The sequence below is a fragment of the Mobula hypostoma genome, chromosome 5 (assembly GCF_963921235.1).
Source record: "Mobula hypostoma chromosome 5, sMobHyp1.1, whole genome shotgun sequence".
Taxonomy (NCBI): Eukaryota; Metazoa; Chordata; class Chondrichthyes; order Myliobatiformes; family Myliobatidae; genus Mobula; species Mobula hypostoma.
In genome coordinates, this window is record NC_086101.1 from 103799839 (window position 1) to 103821725 (window position 21887).

Sequence of the window (21887 nt, forward strand, 5' to 3'; positions counted from 1 at the left end):
ATCTACAAAGTGGAATAAACATATAATGTTTTAGGCTGAGATCCCTATCAGGATACTTCATCTGTCTGATTAAGCAATTTAGAAATTGCTAAAATAGCCACCACTCTCTGCGTAAAACAAAACTACTTTCACGCAACAGACAATGCTGGAGGAATTCACCAGGTCAGGAAGCATCTATGGGAGGGACTAAACTTGACGTTTCAAACCGAGATGCTTGGATTTACTTGGATCTACAGAAGGCATTTGATAAGGTGCCACATTTGAGGCTGTTTCGCAAGATAAGATTGTATGGCATTACAGGAAAGATACTGGCATGGATAAAGGAATGGCTAATAGACAAGAGGCAGCGAGCAGGAATAAAAGAGCCTTTTCTGGTTGGCTGCCGGTGACTAATGATGTTCCTCAGGGGTCAATATTGGGACCGCTATTTTTCACATTGTTTGTCAATGATTTGGATAATGGAATTGATGGCTTTGAAGATAGGTAGAGAGGTAGGTGGTGCTGAGGAAGAAATGTGATTGCAGAATGACTTAGACAAATTGGAAGAATGGGTAAAACAGTGGCAGATGGAATACAGCAGCAGTCCCCGACCACCGATCACGGCCACTGATCAGCCATTATGCATGCGAGATTGTGACCCATGCGTCATCTGTGTCAGGGTGGGAAGGAGATCAATTCTTTGAGCTTGTAAATGACGACGGGGTGAAAAGTATGTTTGACATAATATCTCTGTCGGCATTTTGGATCAAAGTCAAGGCTAAATATCCTGAGATAGCTACGAAAGCACTGAAAATGTTGCTTTCATTTCCAACATTTTTCTGCGAAGTGGAGTTTTCTGCAATGAATGCAACGAAAACTAAATTGCGGAATAGACTGGACACATGGAACCCCCTTCGAGTATCACTGTCTCCCATCATCCCTCAATAGGACGGTGTTGTTGCAGGGAAACAAGCCCAGGGCTCCCACTGATTCAGCGATATTGATGTGTTGCAATGATTTTATATATTTATATGGGGAAAATATGTGCTGTGTGTTTAATATTCAAATGTTACTTAAAACGTTATGATGCTATTGACTTATAAATGACCCTATAACAATTACAGCACGGAAACAGGCTATGTCGGCCCTTCTAGTCAGTGCCGAACGCTACTCTCACCTAGTCCCACCAACCTGCACTCAGCCCATAACCCTCCATTTCTTTCCTGTCCATATACCCATCCAATTTTTCTTTAAATGATAATATCGAACTTGCCTCTACCACTTCTACTGGAAGTTTGTTCAACACTTCAAGCTCCCCTGATAATTGACTTATCACTGTATTCATGTGAGGAAAATACGCACTGTGTGTTTAATATTAAATTCGTTAGATAAGCCCTTTTAGAAACAAAATTGAGTGTATTACCCACTTATCGCCTATATTCCGGTGGTGATTAATACCCACCCTCACGAACAGAATCGCCAAAAAGGATTTGCTGCGGGGCGGGAATCAGCAGGTCACGACGCGCATGCGCACTGGTGCCCGCGCAAGGCTTCATGGCCATTGTAGTCTTCCTGGGTAAAAAACGCATTTGACTGCTACTCTTGTCCGGTGGCAACCCTACCCACCCACCCCCCCCCCCACAGTCGGCTGGTCAGCAAGAATATTGTCAATATTAAACCGGTCCGCAATGCAGAAAAGGTTGGGGACCCCTGGAATACAGTGTTGGGAAATGTATGATAATGTATTTCGGTAAAAGGAACAATACTGTAGACTATTAACTAAATGGGGAGAAGGTTCAAGCATCAGAGGTTCAAAGGGACTTAGGAGTCTTCATGCAAGACTCCCAGAAGGTTAATTTACAGGTCGAGTCTGTGGTAAAGAAGGCAAATGCAATGTTGGCATTTATTTCAAGGAGAATAGAATATAAAAGCAAGGAGATAATGCTGAGGTTTTATAAGACACTAGTCAGGCTGCACTTGGAGTATTGTCAACAGTTTTGGGCCGCATTTCTCAGAAAGGATGTGCTGTCATTGGAAAGAATGCGGAGGAGATTCACAATGATGATTCCGGGAATGAAACAGTTAACCTGTGAGAGGCGTTTGACAGCTTTGAGCCTGTATTCACTGGTAATTAGAATGCGGAGGGATCTCATTGAAACCTACCGAATGTTGAAAGGACTAGATGGGTGGATGTGGAGAGGATGTTTCCTATGGTGGGGTTATCCAGGTCTAGAGGGCACAGCCTCAAAATTGAGCGACAACCTTTCAGAACAGAGGTAAAGAGGAATTTTTTTAACCAGACAGTAGTGAATCAGTGGAATGCTCTCTGCCACCGACTGCAGTGGAGGCCAAGTCCATGGGTATATTTAAGGCGGAAGTTGCTATTTTCCTGATTGGTCAGGGCATTTTAAAGAATGTGGCAAGAAGGTAAGTGTATGGGGTTGAGTGGGATCTGGAATCAGCCATGATGGAATGGTGGGGCAGACTCAGTGGTCTGAATGGCCTAATTTTGCTCCTGTGTATTATGGTCTAAGGGTAGACTGTTTAATTCTGTGTGTGTTGCTCTGGATCTCTAGCAACTGCGGAATCTCTTGTGTTTATGATTTCTAGAGACAGCGGTGTTTCAGGTCTGCAAGCTCCGAAAAAAAACTTTTCTGAATTGTTAATTCTGTTTAATTTCAGACTATAGTACCCACAACATTTTGTAATGAGCAAAACTGGGCTCTTGGGAGGTGTAAATAACTGCAACAGAATCTTTACTGAAGGTGCTGGAACTGAGCAGAAATTATTGGCAGCGCTTGGCAAGTGGAAAAGGTGGCATCTGTGAAAAAGGAATTTTGGCTGGAAGGTCAATGACCTGGAATGTTCTCCCTCTACATCCTCCAAAGGTGTTGCTTGTCCTGAGTGTTTCCAGCATTTCTGTTTTTCAGTTCTGAGCGTGAAAGTGGACATTGGCGATCTGGGTTAAAAGAACTCAAGTGCAGGATAAATGAGAGCTAAGCTTTGGGTTTCTTCTTGTTTGCCACTTCCTTTGTATTCTTGTACCCCATTAGTAAGCAAATAGGGGAAACTGCCTCTGTGTGTCTTTGATGTAACGTGCATCTTGTCAATCCCTCAGTCCATAAATGAGTCGACCGTGAAGCGTGCAGGCTTGCTGAGCGACATGCACTTCCGCAGTATTCGTACCAAACTGATGCTGATGTCTCGAAATGAGGAGGCCACTAAACACCTTGAGGTGAGAAGAGGAACTGGATCTGATGCTTGGGGATTGGTAACCTTGCAGGAAGGTGGTTGCGTGAAGCAGCAGTACACTGCCAAGACAAAAGGGAGCACGATAGTGTTGCATTTAGCCTAACACTTTACAGTACTGATGAAACAGGGTCCATTCCCATAATTACCAGATTCAATCCCAACCTCCAGCAGTGCATGTGGAGTTTTCATTGTTTCCCTTTGGGCATGTGGGTTTCCACTGGGTGCTCCAGCTTCCTTCCACATCCCAAAGACATGTGACTCCATGGGCTAGTATATTGACTTAACATGAGTAATATCTCACTCTCGCCTCCTGCAGACCACCAAGCAGCTGGCAGCTGCATTCCAGGAGGAGTTCAGTGTCCGCGAGGATTTGATGGGACTTGCCATCGGAACGCATGGTGCCAACATTCAGCAGGCCAGGAAGGTTCCTGGGGTGACTGCAATTGAACTCGACGAAGACACTTGCACGTTCCGAATTTATGGAGAGGTGAGGCAGCAGGTTGTCTACGTCTGTAACCCGTCACCTGTCAAGTTTGCACTTTACTTGTAAAATCCGATTAGAATTGCTAGTCATTCCAAGTCTTTTAGCCCAGGGATATGATCTGTGGCAATAATTGATAAGTTATTTTACAGGTTAGACCTTAGTCTTCAGCCCTTACTTTCTTACTGGCTGTCCCCCACCCTTGACCTCCATCACAATTCCTTTAATGTATTCAGCTTCCCAATAAATGTACCTGTTACTCACCTCATTCACTCCTTATAAGAGCATATTGTACATCTCCGCACAGGAGCACAAGACCAGTCAGCCTATCGAGTCTGCTTCACCATTCAGTCTTAACCCCTCACAACCTCTTGTAGATTCCTCCTGAATTGGAGCTATTATTGGGAATGTGTATCAGGTCAGGTTTGATATTTTAAAAACAACTTTGCCCATGTTAACTCTCTCCATTCTTTTATGGAAGTCTGATCAGAGTAATTCAGATCTGGCATCACTCTGCTTCCAGCTGCTCCTGCATTGGGAAGTAGGAAGGGTTTTGGATGAAACTCCTAATCATTGTCTAATGACCACTACCGCGTTGCATCTTCCTCTCGTCCCCATGGCCCCACAGCACCCTTCAATTACCACAATAATGCCCCAATTACTACAGTGCTGCAATAGGTATACCAAATCATGAGGGCTATAGATAGGATAAATGCAAGTATGCCTTTTCCACTGAGGTTACTTAGGTCATGGGTTAAAGGTGAAATAGAGAACCTGAAGTGGTAAATGCAGCTTTGATTTCAGCATTTAAGAGAAGTTTAGATAAGTACATGGAGCTGTGGAAGCCAGCTCACTGGGTGTACTTAAGGTGGAAATTGATAGGTTATTGATTGGCTGCAACTTTAAAGGTCACGGGGAGAAGGCTGGGGAGTGGGGCTAAGGAAGGGAGTCAAGGATCACCCTTGATTGGCGGACTAAAGTCGATGGGCCAAATGGCCTAATTCTGCTCCTATGTCTTGTGGTCTTCTGATGGGAGGAATATGGAGGGCTTATGGTCCAGTTGCAGGTCAGTAGGGCTAGGCAGAGTAGTTCTGCATGGACTAGATGAGGTCTCTGTTTGCTGTAGTGCTCTAAAAGACTTTCATATCTTCCCCCAGACACCCGAAGCAGTGAAACAGGCTAGAGGCTATCTAGAATTCTCGGAAAATTCGGTCCAAGTGCCACGCAGCCTGGTTGGTAAGTGTTTCTCAAAACCCATTTCTTCGCTCCATCGGTAATCATTCACGCTTTATAAACTGGATGGAAGGCTTGTCTTTTGTCAGGGAGTTAGAGTAGGAAGTGGAGATGATTCTCTCCTATGTTCCCAAACCTCCATTGTTTTCAGAAAACACACTGGTGACCTTTTGGAGCACTCTTTATTGCTGTGATCTGTTATTCAGCTCTTTCAGCCCCCTCTTTCATTCAGAGGTGCTTTCTTTTTGTTATATGCCCCCTAATGCTCTTAACACTTGGGGTCATATAACATCTTCCAACTCTGCTTTGAAGCAAACATCTTCCAAGTTTGGTATGAAATTTCCAGCCCTTTGAGGGATAGTTCCAGGTTTCCACTGATTTTAATTGGGAGGATTCAAAGATTCAAGATTCTAGGCACATTTATTATGAAAGAATGTATAAATTTTACACTTTAAATTTGTCTGCTTATAGACAGCCATATCAATTTGCTTTGTCACTTGTAGATCAAAATACACAGTGAAATGTTTGTGTTAATAACCAACACAGTCTGAGTGTGCTGGGGACAGCCCACCAGTGTTGTCCCACAGCTCACTAACTAACCCGTACACCTTTGGGATGTGGCAAGAGACTGGAGCACTCAGAGGAAACATACAGCCACGGGGAGACGGGGAGAAAATACAACCTCCGTACAGACAGCAGTGGGAATTGAATCCCGATCACTGGTGCTGTAAAGCATTACACTAACTGCTGTGCTACCTTACCACCCTGACGTCACTTTGACAATTACCCCGAAGGGTCTGCTCTAATGTTAAACTCTGTTTCTTCCACTTTCACCAACTTTAACCCACTTCCTGCCTCATCATCAGTTCACCAATTAAACCTGTCCTCGCACGCAGATAAACCTTCATTTAAGCATTCAGGTGAACGTTCACTCTGCCCCTCTAGGGTGTAATGCTCAGGATTAAATGATGCCCCATATGTGGCCCATTCAGGCTCCTAACTGAAGTTTAACTTCTAGGTCTTTGTATTCCAGCTTTCTCAGGAAGGCCAACATTGCTTCTTTTTGCCAACTGCCCCCTAACTCTGTGATCAGTGTCCAGTCCTCTGCTTAATTTCCATCTTAAATTCTCTGTAATTCTTGAGATAAGATGGATGAGCTTTTGTTTATCTGCCATGGTTTTACCCACTGACAATCTGCACCAGGTTTTGCTTGCTTGGGGGGGAGCTTTTCCTGACTGCAGGAGTGAAGCTTCTGCCCAGTCAGAAGCGGTGGTACAATAATGTACAAGCAGGTAATCCAGAGCACTGGGCAAACAACCCAGCAACCAAATTTAAAATCCTCCACTATGCATTTAAATTTGGTTAATAAGGAGTCATTTTAAAGTATAGTTGTTCTACCTGTTTAGGCTCCGTTTGTTTTCTATGCAGCTCATTTTGTACAAACATCACTTCCTGTTGGTAAGTTTCTTTTTACATTTCCTGTGAGGGTTAATTTGAATTTTGACGGAGTAAACAGTCGTAAGACATCCATCGTCATCCATTCTTTATTTGCCTTTGAAACAGCAATATCTTTCAACAAAAATTTGCCTATTTAAAAACCTTGAAGTAAACTTCCAGCTGGGGTAATTTTTGAGAAGGTGCTTAACTCCCTGCCTAGCTTTGTATGCAATGCACTGCGAAGACGAGAGTAAAAAGATAAATCATCATCAGACTGGAGATGCGTCTGAACGCCGCGTACTACAATGTCAGTTTCTGACCCCAACAATATTGGTTGCCAAGTGCTCAAGTAAAACCACGCCTAGCATAGCTGTTCCAGAGCTGAAGCGGCAGGAATGAGAGCTGTGTGCGCTAAGCGTGGAAAGCTATATTGAGTCCACTCAAGGAGTAGCGGAGGCAAAGGTGAATAAAGCAGCAGCTGACTTGCATTGGTGATCATCTCTTTTGGAAGGTGTGACTGAAGAACCGACCTTTTGGTGCAAGTCCTCTTAATACAACATGGTTGCTTGACAGAGGATAAAATCAAAGCAGCAGGCAAAGATTGGAACCAGCTTCCTATCATGCTTCACACCGAATATTTTCCCCAGTCCTTCTGAACCTGCACCTTCTGTTTCAGATTCAAACCCAAAGAAAGACGAGCCTTCATTTAATGTAGAAATTGAGAAGTGCATGGGTGTTCACCACACGCCAGGGCTCAACGGTGTGCCAGGTGCTTCAGTGGCTCACCTTTCAACAGAAGCTATCTGTAACAGAACCAGCTGCACCAAGCCTCAGTGATAAATCACCATTGGACAATAGTTTGAGTGAGATGCTGAGTGGCCAGAGGTTCCATGAGGCAGAATCGGTCCAAATGTGGACAAGACAATCACCAGGATAGTGGTGGAGAATCTGGGGAGGGTAACAAGGAGAACTGGAGAAATAGTAACAATATTTTTGTTGTACACAAATAGGCATGATGTAGCAAGCACCAGTGCTCTCTAGGAAACTGAGCTAAGAACCTACTGACACTTCAGATGAATTATAGCCAGATACAGCTGTAAATTCTGGCCCAGCACCTTGGGCTATTGCTTCCAGCATACCCAGAGCAGGGCGGAAGCCAGCTGAGCATCCAACAGATGTAGCTACTTCCCAGTACCTCTAAGGACACGTTCTGGAACATCAGAAGTTACCAGAAGCAGAGCCGGTGGATTTGTCTTGGAGTCAATAGGAGGGGAGGTCTGCTCATTAACTTCAACTATATTCAGAAGAACAGGAATGAAATCCCAAGTCTTGGAGCAGTACACAGTCATTCGCAACTTAAGGACATAACTGACAAGATCCCCCTTGGATCTTGAAATTCCCCTGTAACTTGGCAGAGACACCATCTGTGCAGGTAAGGTATACACAGTGGTTGGCATAATGTACCCTATGCCCAACGACTGGACCTAGGTTGCATCATATTGGGTGAAGCCTGCCTCTGGTGCTCATCAGCCCATTGTCTGTGCATTTAAGACTAACGTCCTGAAGAATTTGTGTCAGTCATTTCAGACCCTATGAAAGAGAAGACTGTAGGAGTAGCCAAAGGTGGCCTTTGTAGTGGTAACACATTTGTAAGCAATCTCACAGCAGTACAACTGAATCAGGCAAACGTTAGAATCTTTGTCAAAGACAGGTGAATGCAGAAGGTACGCAGTTCATGATAAGGCAGGTACTTCTCCCCAGCTAAAGTTCCAAAGTGAACTCTGTTCTTTCTTGACTGTGAGGACTACAGTGAGCTTGAAGACATATCAAGAGAGCACAACTCACTTCAGAGGTACCTCACATTCATCATTCTGGGTGTGACTGCTCTGCTCATCAGACATTACCATGAGCAAATGTGTCATCAAGAACCACATTTTTGAAGTGAGAACTGCAGTAAGGCTGTTTTCAAGATCAGTCTGAGACTTTTGCTGAAGACTTATTGAAATGATCATTTGACTTTTAGTTTCACTAGTTAAGCTTGACATGAATGTCGGGCAGGGAGTACTCTGCTTTCAGAGGTGTCATTCGTTTGGTATCCAGTTATTTTTGTACATATGTCACTTCCTGTTCATTATCTGTTTTTACATCATTTCCTGTGTGGGTTAATTTGGATTTTGACTTGGAGCAAACATGGTAGAAAGACATCAATCTCCATCCACTCTTTTTGCCCTTTAAACAGCACTATCTTTTTACAAAGGTTTTCTCATTTAAAAACCCTGAAGAAAGCTTCTGGCTGGGGTGATTTTTAAGAAGGCATTTAACTCCCTGCCTAGCTTTCTACGCAATGTACTCTTGAGGGCAGTAGAGTAGTCATTAGTAATGACTACTATTACTGGAAAAGCCATCTGGTTCTGAGAAGACACTCTACCTGGCCTGTACCTGTGCTTCTAGACCCAACAGTAGATTTAACTTAAACAATAAATTCTGCAGAGCGGCACACAAAACGTGGCAGATCAGGCAGCACCTATGGAGGAGGAATAAACAGTCAACATTTTGGACTGTGTCCTTTCATCGGGACTGGAAGGGAAGGGGGCGAAGGCCACAATAAGAATGTGGGGGATGGGGTGGAATACAAGCTGGAAGGTGACCAGGTGAGGGGGAAAGTGGGTGTGTGGGGAAGGGGTATGAAGTGAGAAACTGAGGTGATAAGTGAAAGTGGTAAAGAACTTGAAAGAATGTGAAAGGAGAGAAGAGTAGACCGTGGGAGAAAGGGAAGGAGGAGTGCGTTTGAGTCCAGCACATGACCATAGGCCATTGATTACTGGCCACAGCACTAGTGCAGGAACAGTCCATTGGGTTTGCTTTGAAGAATATAAAGATTTTCCTTGGCCTCTACTGTGGGACATCAGATGTTTCAAAGGGTGGCACGGTGGCGTAGCTGATAGTGTAATGCTTTGCAGCAGAGCTTCCCAGCCTAAGGTCCATAGACCCCTTGCTTATGGTTGGTTCATGGCAACAAAAATGGTTGGGAACCCCTGCTCTACAGGGTCGTTGCAACAAACAACACATTTCACTGTATACGACAGTGCTGGATGGAAGAGAATGGTACAGCAGGTACAGCCGCGGCCTCAGATCCAGTGACCCAGTTTCAATCCTCACCTTCCGCTCTATCCAAGTAGAGTTTGAGTGACTCCGTGTGGCCCCGTGGTTTCCTACAGGTGTTCAGGGCTCCCCACATCCCAATGACGTGTGGGGTTGATGGGCTAATTGGCTGCTCTACATTGCAGCTGAGGAGTAGAATCCAGAGCAACTGGTGGGAATGTAGACAGAATAAATGTAATTAGCATTAAATGCAGGAAAAATCATCGCCAATACCTTTTCCAAAATCTCCCTTCTGGAAAGCACTATAGGGCTTTTTTTTTAAAAAAAAAAACCTCGCCATCTTAGAAGTTTCTTCAGTTAATCTGATCAACCATTCTAGTTATCATCTACCCCTGTCATTGCAGTGTACATACTTTAAACCACCTTTTATAATGGAACATAGAACAGTACAGGCCAATCGGCCCATGATGTTGTGCCGTCCCTTAAACCCAGCCTCCCATATAACTCCCCCCCGACTTTAAATTCCTCTATATATAAACAATAGGTGCAGGAGTAGGCCATTTGGCCCTTCGAGCCAGCACCACCATTCACTGTGATCATGGCTGATCATCCACAATCAGTATCCAGTTCCTGCCTTATCCCCATAACCTTTGATTCCGCTATCTTTAAGAGCTCTATCCATCTCTTTCTTGAAAGCGTCCAGAGACTTGGCCTCCACAGCCTTCTGGGGCAGAGCATTCCATATATCCACCACACTCTGGGTGAAAAAGTTTTTCCTTAACTCCGTTCTAAATGGCCTACCCCTTATTCTTAAACTGTGGCCTCTGGTTCTGGACTCACCCATCAGCGGGAACATGTTTCCTGCCTCCAGCGTGTCCAATCCCTTAATAATCTTATATGTTTCAATAAGATCCCCTCTCAGCCTTCTAAATTCCGGAGTATACAAGCCCAGTCACTCCAATCTTTCAACATATGACAGTCCCGCCATCCCGGGAATTAACCTCGTGAACCTACGCTGCACTCCCTCAATAGCAAGAATGTCCTTCCTCAAATTTGGAGACCAAAACTGCACACAGTACTCCAGGTGTGGTCTCACCAGGGCCCTGTACAGCTGCAGAAGGACCTCTTTGCTCTTGTACTCAATTCCCCTTCTTATGAAGGCCAGCATGCCATTAGCTTTCTTCACTGCCTGCTGTACTTGCATGCTTGCTTTCACTGACTGATGTACAAGAACACCTAGATCTCGTCGTACTTCCACTTTTCCTAACTTGACTCCATTTAGATAATCTGCCTTCCTGTTCTTACCACCAAAGTGGAAGAAGGCAGCATACATGAGGTTAAGGAAGCAAGGATCAGATGGGTCTATTGAGGAATATAGGGAAGTAAGAAAGGAGCTTAAGAAGGGGCTGAGAAGAGCAAGAAGGGGGCATGAGAAGGCCTTGGCGAGTAGGGTAAAGGAAAACCCCAAGGCATTCTTCAGTTATGTGAAGAAAAAAAGGATAACAGGAGTGAAGGTAGGACCGATTAGAGATAAAGGTGGGAAGATGTGCCTGGAGGCTGTGGAAGTGAGCGAGGTCCTCAATGAATACTTAAAACATAGAAACATGGAAAATAGGTGCAGGAGTAGGCCATTCGGCCCTTCAAGCCTACACCGCCATTCAGTATGATCATGGCTGATCATCCAACTCAGAACCCTGTACCAGCCTTCCCTCCGTACCCCCGATCCCTTTAGCCACAAGAGCCATATCTAACTCCCTCTTAAATATAGCCAATGAACTGGCCTCACCTGTTTCCTGTGGCAGAGAATTCCACAGATTCACCACTCTCTGTGTGAAGAAATTTTTCCTAATCTCGGTCCTAAAAGGCTTCCCCTTTATCCTCAAACTGTGACCCCTCGTTCTGGACTTCCCCAACATCGGGAACAATCTTCCTGCATCTAGCCTGTCCAATCCCTTTAGGATTTTATACACTTCAATTAGATCCCCCCTCTCTTCACCAATGAGAGGGAACTTGATGGTGAGGACAATATGAGTGAGGTTGATGTTCTGGGGCATGTTGATATTAAGGGAGAGGAGGTGTTGGAGTTGTTAAAATACATTAGGACAGATAAGTCCCCGGGGCTTGATGGAATATTCCCCAGGCTGCTTCACAAGGCGAGAGAAGAGATTTCTGAGCCTCTGGCTAGGATCTTTATGTCCTCGTTGTCCACGGGAATGGTACTGGAGGATTGGAGGGAGGCGAATGTTGTCCCCTTGTTCAAAAAAGGTAGTAGGGATAGTCTGGGTAATTATAGACCAGTGAGCCTTTACGTCTGTGGACTTTAAGCTGTTGGAAAAGATTCTTAGAGATAGGATCTATGGGCATTTAGAGAATCATGGTCTGATCAGGGACAGTCAGCATGGCTTTGTGAAGGGCAGATCGTGTCTAACAAGCCTGATAGAGTTCTTTGAGAAGGTGACCAGGCATATAGATGAGGGTAGTGCAGTGGATGTGGTCTATATGGATTTTAGTAAGGCATTCGACAAGGTTCCACACAGTAGGCTTATTCAGAAAGTCAGAAGGCATGGGATCCAGGGAAGTTTGGCCAGGTGGATTCAGATTGGAGGATTGTGACCAGTGGTGTCTCACAAGGATCTGTTCTGGGACCTCTACTTTTCGTGATTTTTATTAACGACCCGGATGTGGGGGTAGGAGGGTGGGTTGGCAAGTTTGCAGATGACACAAAGGTTGGTGGTGTTGTAGATAGTGTAGAGGATTGTCAGAGATTGCAGAGAGACATTGATAGGATGCAGAAGTGGGCTGAGAAGTGGCAGATGGAGTTCAACCCGGAGAAGTGTGAGGTGGTACACTTTGGAAGGACAAACTCCAAGGCAGAGTACAAAGTAAATGACAGGATACTTGGTAGTGTGGAGGAGCAGAGGGTTCTGAGGGTACATGTCCACAGATCCCTGAAAGTTGCCTCCCAGGTGGATAGGGTAGTTAAGAAAGCTTATGGAGTGTTAGCTTGCATAAGGCGAGGGATATACTTTAAGAGTCGCGATGTAATGATGCAGCTCTATAAAACTCTGGTTAGGCCACACTTGGAGTACTGTGTCCAGTTCTGGTCACCTTACTATAGGAAGGATGTGGAAGCATTGGAAAGGGTGCAGAGGAGATTTACCAGGATGCTGCCTGGTTTAGGAAGTATGCATTATGATCAGAGATTAAGGGAGCTAGGGCTTTACTCTTTGGAGAGGAAGAGGATGAGAGGAGACATGATAGACGTGTACAAGATAATAAGAGGAATAGATAGAGTGGATAGCCAGCGCCTCTTCCCCAGGGCACCACTGCTCAATACAAGAGGACATGGCTTTAAGGTAAGGGGTGGGAAGTTCAAGGGGATATTAGAGGAAGGTTTTTTTTACTCAGAGTGGTTGGTGCATGGAATGTACTGCCTGAGTCAGTGGTGGAAGCAGATACACTAGTGAAGTTTAAGAGATTACTAGGCAGGTATATGGAGGAATTTAAGGTGGGGGCATATATGGGAGGCAGGGTTTGAGTGTTGGCATAACATTGTGGGCCGAAGGGCCTGTACTGTGCTGTACTATTCTATGTTCTATGTAAAGTGGATAACCTCACATTTATCCACATTAAACTGCATCTGCCCACTCACCCAGCCTGTCCAAGTCACCCTGCATTCTCATAACTTCCTCCTCACATTTCACACTGCCACCCAGCTTTGTGTCATCAGCAAATTTGATAATGTTACTTTTAATTCCCTTATCTAAATCATTAATATATATTGTAAACAGCTGCGGTCCCAGCACTGAACCCTGCGGTACCCCACTGGTCACCGCCTGCCATTCCGAAAGGGACCTGTTAATCGCTACTCTTTGTTTTCTGTCAGCCAGCCAATTTTCAATCCATGTCAGTACTGTACCCCCAATACCATGTGCCCTAATTTTGTCCACTAATCTCCTATGTGGGACTTTATCAAAGGCTTTCTGAAAGTTCAGGTACGCTACATCCACTGGCTCTCCCTTGTCCATTTTCATAGTTACATCCTCAAAAAATTCCAGAAGATTAGTCGAGCACGATTTCCCCTTCGTAAATCCATGCTGACTTGGACCGATCCTGTTACTGCTATCCAGATGTATTGTAATTTCATCTTTTATAATTGACTTCAGCATCTTTCCCACTACCAACATCAGGCTAACAGGTCTATAATTCCGTTTTCTCTCTTCCTCCCTTCTTGAAGAGAGGGACAATGTTAGCCAGCCTCCAATCCACAGGAACTGATCCTGAATCTATAGAACGTTGGAAAATGATTACCAATGCGTCCAGGATTTCTAAAGCCACCTCCTTAAGTACCCTGGGATGCAGACCATCAGGTCCCGGGGACTTATCAGCCTTCAGACCCAACGGTCTATCCAACACCATTTCCTGCCTAATATAAATTTCCTTCAGTTCATCCATTACCCTAGGTCCTTTGGCCACTATTATATCTGGGAGATTGTTTGTGTCTTCCCTAGTGAAGACAGATCCAAAGTACCTGTTCAACTCATCTGCCATTTTCTTGTTCCTCATAATAAATTCACCCATTTCTGTCTTCAAGGGCCCAGTTTTGGTCTTAACTATTTTTTTCCTTTTCGCATACCTAAAGAAGCTTCTACTATCCTCCTTTATATTCTTGGCTAGTTTACCTTTGTACCTCATTTTTTTCTCCGCGTATTGCCTTTTTAGTTACCTTCTGTTGCTCTTTAAAAATTTCCCAGTCCTCTGGCTTCCCACTCGTCTTTGCTATGTTATACTTCTCTTTTATTTTTATACTGTCCCTTTTATTACTTTCATTTTATTTATTTATTTATTTTTATACTGTCCCTTTTATTTTATTACTTCCCTTGTCAGCCACGGCCTCCCCTTACTCCCTTTAGGATCTTTCTTCCTCTTTGAAATGAACTGATCTGCACCTTCTGCATTATTCCCAGAAACACTTGCCATTGCTGTTCCACTGTCATCCCTGCTAGGGTATTGTTCCATTGAACATTGGCCAGCTCCTCACACATAGCACCATAGTTCCCTTTGTTCAACTGTAATACTGACACTTCTGAGTTTCCCTTCTCCCTCTCAAATTGTAGATTAAAACTTATTGTGGTCACTACCTCCTAATGGCTCCTTTACCTCGAGGTTCCTGATCAAATACGGTTCATTGCACAACACTAAATCTCGAATTGCGTACTCTCTAGTAGGCTCCAGTACAAGCTGTTCAAAGAATCCATCTCGGAGGGACCCCGCAAACGTCCTTTCTTGGGGTCAAGTACCAACCTGATTCCTCCAGTCTACCTGCATGTTGAAATCCCTCATAACAACTGTAGCATTACCTTTGCGACATGCCAATTTTAACTCTTGATTCAACTTACACCCTACATCCAGACTACTGTTTGGGGGCCTGTAGATAACTCTTGTTTTCCCGGATGAACCTAAGGTCATCCAGTTGCCTCTCCAGTACTGCAACACGATCCTTCAGAAGCTGAATCTGGACACATTTTCCACAGGTGCAGGAGCCAGAGGCACCAGCGTCCCTGCCTTGGAGTTTGTCCTTCCAAAGTGTACCACCTCACACTTCTCCGGGTTGAACTCCATCTGCCACTTCTCAGCCCACTTCTGCATCCTATCAATGTCTCTCTGCAATCTCTGACAATCCTCTACACTATCTACAACACCACCAACCTTTGTGTCATCTGCAAACTTGCCAACCCACCCTCCTACCCCCACATCCGGGTCGTTAATAAAAATCACGAAAAGTAGAGGTCCCAGAACAGATCCTTGTGAGACACCACTGGTCACAATCCTCCAATCTGAATCCACCTGGCCAAACTTCCCTGGATCCCATGCCTTCTGACTTCACCAGTTCTCACCCTCTCCAACTGTGGTGTACTCTCCTCTCTCAGCCTCCTGGCGGAAGACTTTCGAGCCAAAGACTTGCACTTTTCTCACAAGGCACTTCCCCCGACAAGGCCGCTCCCTCTTGGCAAACCTTGTTTATATTAGCTGATAATTTGAGTAATTAACTTCACCTGCCACGCCTCCTCTGACCTGGAAGGTCTGTTTTCCTCGCTGCTCACGACCGGCTTTTTAAATCAGCTGCTCCTTCTCAGCCAATCCCCGCATTACTCCTTCACCTGGCTAGTAGTCTCTTAAATTTCACTAGTGTATCTGCCTCCACAACTGACTCAGGCAGTGCATTCCACGCACTAACCACTGAGTAAAAAAAAACCTTCCTCTAATATCCTCCTTGAACTTACCACCCCTTACCTTAAAGCCATGTCCTCTTGTATTGAGCAGTGGTGCCCTGGGGAAGTGGTGCTGGCTGTCCACTCTATCTGTTCCTCTTAATATCTTGTATACCTCTCATGTCTCCTCTCATCCTCCTCCTTTCCAAAGAGTAAAGCCCTACCTCCCTTGATCTCTTGATTATAATGCATATTCTCAAAACCAGGCAGCATTTTGGTAAATCTCCTCTGTACCCTTTCCAATGCTTCTACATCCTTCCTATAGTGAGGCGACCAGAACTGGACACAGTACTCCAAGTGTGGCCTAACCAGAGTTTCATAGAGCTGCATCATTACCCCGTGACTCTTAAACTCTATCCCTCGACTTATGCAAGCTAACACTCCATAAGCTTTCTTAACTACCCTATCCACCTGTGAGGCAACTTTCAGGGATCTGTGGACATGTACCCCCAGATCCCTCTGCTCCTCCACACTACCAAGTATCCTGCCATTTACTTTGTACTCTGCCTTGGAGTTTGTCCTTCCAAAGTGTACCACCTCACATTTCTCTGGGTTGAACTACATCTGCCACTTCTCAGCCCACTTCTGCATCTTATCAATGTCTCACTGCAATCTGCGACAATCCTCTACACTATCTACAGCACCAAGTTTTCTGTTGTCTGCAAACTTGCCAACCAACCCTTCTACCCCCACATCCAGGTCATTAATAAAAATCACAAAAAGTAGAGGTCCCAGAGCAGATCCTTGTGGGACACCACTAGTCACAACCCTCCAATCTGAATTTACTCCCTCCACCATGACCCTCTGCTTTCTGCAGGCAAGCCAATTCTGAATCCACCTGGCCAGACTTCCCTGGATCCCATGCCTTCTAACTTTCTGAATAAGCCTACCGTCTGGAACCTTGTCAAATGCCTTACTAAAATCCATATAGATCACATCCACTGCACTACCCTCATCTATACGCCTGGTCACCTCCTCAAAGAACTCTATCAGGCTTGTTAGACACGATCTGCCCTTCACAAAGCCACGCTGACTGTCCCTGATCAGGCCATGATTCTCTAATTGCCCATATATCCTATCTCTAAGGATCTTTTCCAACAGCGTTCCCACCACAGACGTAAGGACCATTGGTCTATAATTACCCAGACTATCCCTACTACCTTTTTTGAACAAGGGGACAATATTCGCCTCCCTCCAATCCTCCGGTACCATTCCCGTGGACAACGAGGACATAAAAGATCCTAGCCAGAGGCTGAGCAATCTCTTCCCTCGCCTCATGGAGCAGCTTGGGGAATATTCCGTCAGGCCCAGGGGACTTATCCATCCTAACGTATTTTAACAACTCCAACACCTCCTCTCCCTTAATATCAACATGCTCCAGAACATCAACCTCACTCATATTGTCCTCACCGTCATCAAGTTCCCTCTCATTGGTGAATACCAAAGAGAAGTATTCGTTGAGGACCTCGCTCACTTCCACAGCCTCCAGGCACATCTTCCCACCTTTATCTCTAATCGGTCCTACCTTCACTCCTGTTATCCTTTTTTCTTCACATAATTGAAGAATGCCTTGGGGTTTTCCTTTACCCTATTTGCCAAGGCCTTCTCATGCCCCTTTCTTGCTCTCAGCCCCTTCTTAAGCTCCTTTCTTGCTACCCTATATACCTCAATAGATCCATCTGATCCTTGCTTCCTAAACCTCATGTATGCTGCCTTCTTCCACCTGACTAGATTCTCCACTTCACTTGTCACCCATGGTTCCTTCACCCTACCATTCTTTATCTTCCTCACGGTGACAAATGTATCCTTAACGTCCTGCAAGAGATCCCTAAACATCGACCACATATCCATAGAACATTTCCCTGCAAAAACTTCATCCCAATTCACACCCGCAAGTTCCAGCCTCATAATTTGCCCTTTCCCAATTAAAAATTTTCCTGTCCTCTCTGATTCTATCCTTTTCCATGATAATGCTAAAGGCCAGAGAGCGGTGGTCACTGTCCCCCAGATGCTCACCCACTGAGAGATCTGTGACCTTACCTGGTTTGTTACCTTGCTGTTTATATTGTTACATGCTGGTATTTATGTGTTGGTGCATTTGTACTTTAATCTTAATTTTAATATTTTTTATAATTTTTGAACTTTTTTGCATGTCACACCCTGACCAACACACCACAGCAAATTCCTAATACATGTAAATGTACATGGCAAATAAAGTGTTTGATAGCTGGCATGGTTCAGTGGGTGAAGGTTCTTTTTCTGTGCTACATGCCTCTATCTTAGCTAACCATTCATATGTGTCTGTACTGTCTGCAATACAGGCAAAGTTATCGGTAAGAACGGGAAAGTGATTCAGGAGATTGTGGATAAGTCCGGTGTCGTGAGGGTTCGAATTGAAGGAGACAATGATAAGAAACTGCCCCGGGAGGAGGTGAGTACTCTGAGTCTAAAGGGAAACAGTAAAATTACGATAAAGCAGTGTTAGTTAGCTCGCTGCTTGTTGAAGGCCTCCTCAGAACTCTTGGGTAGTGCTTCGCCTCAAAAGTTCTCTCCAGTATGACCAACAGGTGCCAGGTTCAGAAACTGGTCTAATTGTAGGCAAAATAAGTTCAGAGGATCAAAATGGTAATTTTTGTGTGGAGCCAAATGAGGTGGGAGAGATCTGGAATGAATTTTTGCTTCTGTGTTTACGCAGAAGACTGACATAGTCTATAGGAGTTAGGCAAAGCGGCATCGACTTCGTGGACCCTTTCCAGATTAGAGGAAGAGGTGTTTGCCATCCTGAGGCAAATAGGATGGATAAATCCCCAGGGCCCCTCAAGGTGTTACCTTGGACCCTACAGGAAGCAAGTGCAGAAATTGCAGAGGCCTTAGTGGAGATATTTAAATCATCCTTGGCAACAGGTGAGGTACCAGAGGATTGGAGGCTAGCCAGTGATGTTCCACTGTTAAGAAAGGTTCTAAAAATAAACTAGGACATTATCGACAGTGAGTCTGACATCGAAATACCATCCAATAACTTTCCCACTACTATGGATTGGGGAGCATGCCTTACGAGAATAGGTTGAGTGAACTTGGCCTTTTCTCCTTGGAGCGACAGAGGATGAGAGGTAACCTGATAGAGGTGTATAAGATGAGAGGCATTCATCATGTAGATAATCAGAGGCTTTCTCCCAGGGCTGAAATGGCTAGCACAAGAGGGAACAGTTTTAAGGTGCTTGGAAGTAGGTACAGAGGAGATGTTGGGGGTAATTTTTTTTTTTTTACACAGAGTGGTGAGTGCATAGAATGGGCTGGCAGCAACAGTGGTGGAGGCAGATACAATAGGGTCTTTTAAGAGACTCCTGGATAGGTACATGGAGCTCAGAAAAATAGAGGGCTATGGGTAACCCTAGGTAATTTCTAAAGTAAGTACATGTTCGGCACAGCATTGTAGGCCGAAGGGCCTGTATTGTTCTGTAGGTTTCCTACGTTTTCTATGGGCCAGATATGAGTACTTGAATAGCCATAGACTGATTAAGAATAGTCAGCATGGCTCCATGCGTGGCAGATTATGTATAATCAACCTTAGTTTTTCAAGGAAGTTACCAGGAAAGTTGATACAAGGCAAGGCAGTGGATGTGAACTTCAGTAAAACATTTGACAAGGTCCTGCATGGGAGGTTGGTCAAGGAGGTTCAGTTGCTCAGCGTTCAGGATGATATGAAGTAGTAAATTGGATTGGACATTGGCTTTGTAGAAGAAGCCAGAGAGTGGTAGTGGATGGTTGCCTCTCTGACTGAAGTCCTGTAACTAGGGTGCTGCAGGGATCAGTGCTGGGCTCATTGTTGTTTGTCATCTGTAGCAACAATCGATGATAATGTGATTAACTGGATCAGCAAATATGTGGATGACACCAGGATTGGGTGTATTGGACAGTGACGAAAACTATTGCAGCTTGCAGCAGGATCTGGATGACCTGGGAAAAATGGGCCGAAAATTGGCAGCTGAAATTTATTGCTGAAGGGTGTGAGTAGTTGCACTTCAGTAGGACCAACCAGGATGGATCTTACACAGTGAACGGTAGGGCACTGAGGAGTGCGGCTGAACAAAGGGATCTGGGAATAGGGGTCCATAATTCATTGAAAGTGGCATACAGGTAGGTATGGTCGAAAAGAAAGTTTTTGGTATATTGGCCTTCATAAATCAACATACTGAGTACAAGAGATGGGATGTTACGCTTTCCGCGAGGATTGCTCCCTACGTGACTCCCTTGTCCGTTCATCCCTCCCCACCGATTTCCCTCCTGTACTTATCCTTGCAAGCGGAACAAGTGCTACACCTGCCCCTCCACCTCCCTCACTACCATTCAGGGCCCTAAACAGTCCTTCCAGGTGAAGTGACACTTCACCTGTGAGTCTTTTGAGGTCATTTACTGTGTTTGGTGCTCCCGGTGCGGCCTTGTGTATATCGGTGAGACCCGATGCAGATTGGAAGACTGCTTCACCGAGCATCTACGTTCTGTTCGCCAGACCAAGTGGGATCTCCCAGTGGCCACCCATTTGAATTCCACTACAAGCAGAGATCATGGGTTAAAGGCAAAAAGCTTAAGGGGAACATGAGAGGAAACTTCTGCACATAGGTTTGTGAGTGTGGAATGAGCTGCCAGTACAAGTGGTGCATGCAAGCTTGATTTCAATGTTTAAGTGAGATTTGGATAGGTACATGGATAGTAGAAATATGGAAGGCTATGGTCCTAATGCAGGTCAATGGGAGTAGGCAGTTTAAAATGTTTCAGCATGGACTAGTTGGGCCAAAGGACCTGTTTCTGTGCTGTACTTTCTGACTCTTAAGTTGTGTTCTTTTTCTAGATCCAGATGCAGAACCAATATTCTGTCGTCTCACTACCCTTGTTCCAGCAGGGAAAGGGTTCCTTTTGTCTTCAGCTACCATCCCACCAGCCTCCATGTCCAGCACATTGGATAGCTCCATCCTAACCACTACCTGGCCCACTCTACTGCCACCACTGGCAATGTGTTCCACATACTCTTGTTTTTTGAAAAAGCACCTCTGACATCACTACCCTCTCGCCCCCATATTTTTTCTCAAACACCTTAGTGTCCTTTGTATTAGACATTTCTGCTCTGGAGAGGGGGAACAATATCTGTGGCTATCCACTCAATCTATGGCTCTTGTCATCTTGTACACCTCTGACAAGCCACCTGTCATCCTCCTTCACTCCAAAGAGAAGAGCCCTAGCTTGCTCAGCCATTCCTCATTAGACATGCTTTGTAATGCAGACAAATTCTTGGTAAATCTCCTCTGCACCTTCTCTAAAGGTTCCACATCCTTCCTATAATGAAGTGACCAAAATTTAATATTCCAAATATGGTCTAGCCAGAGTGTTATAGAGCTGTAACATTACCTCATGACTCTTGAACTCAATCCCCACACTAAATAAGACCCACACACCATATGCCTTAACCACCCTGCTAATTTGCAGGGTGGTTAAGGTATATGGATTTATGGACATGGACCTACAATCCCTCTGTTCCTCTATACTGTTAAGAATCCTGCTACTAATCCTGTAACCTGTCTTCTGGTTCAACCTTCCAAAGTGAATCACATCACTTCACACTTTTCCAGACTGAACTCCATCCGCTGCTGCTGCTCAGCTTAATGCCTGTCAATGTCCTGATAGACATATGGCAACCTGTACACTATCCACAACACCCCCAACATTGGTGTCATCTGTAAACCACTTCCTCATCCATGCCATTTATAAAAATCACACAGCAGATCCCTGCGGAACACCATTAATCTGGGTCTTGGGTTGGTTGTGGTCACGCACACATCCCTGCATCCTCGCTTTGCGTGAGAGGCAACAGGTCATCTGTAATGTGTCTCTCATTTCCACAGGGAATGGTTCCGTTCACATTCGTTGGCACTAAGGAGAATCTCATCAATGCACAAGTACTCCTGGAGTATCACCTGTCCTATCTGACGGTAACGCATTTTTGGCCATGGGTTGATCTCACCTTATGGCGCTGGCAGTGTGGGTGGAGGCAGAGCAGGGGAGGGGTCGTGTGGTTTTCTGCCTTTGGGATATGTTATTGCCGCTATGTGGGGAGCCAAACAGTAACCAGTGTGCTC

The 21887-nt window shown here is 44.9% G+C and overlaps 1 protein-coding gene across 2 annotated transcripts in view; it reads left to right on the forward strand.

Moving 5' to 3' along the window:
• LOC134346874 (RNA-binding protein FXR1-like) overlaps positions 1–21887 on the forward strand; it is a 197300-nt gene that overhangs the window by 155040 nt on the left and 20373 nt on the right. For both annotated transcript variants that reach the window (XM_063048682.1, XM_063048681.1), the window contains exons 7-11: positions 3098–3214; positions 3548–3718; positions 4870–4948; positions 18078–18187; positions 21654–21740. In XM_063048682.1, coding sequence (XP_062904752.1) covers positions 3098–3214; positions 3548–3718; positions 4870–4948; positions 18078–18187; positions 21654–21740 — 564 coding nt within the window. The remainder of the gene's footprint in view (positions 1–3097; positions 3215–3547; positions 3719–4869; positions 4949–18077; positions 18188–21653; positions 21741–21887) is intronic.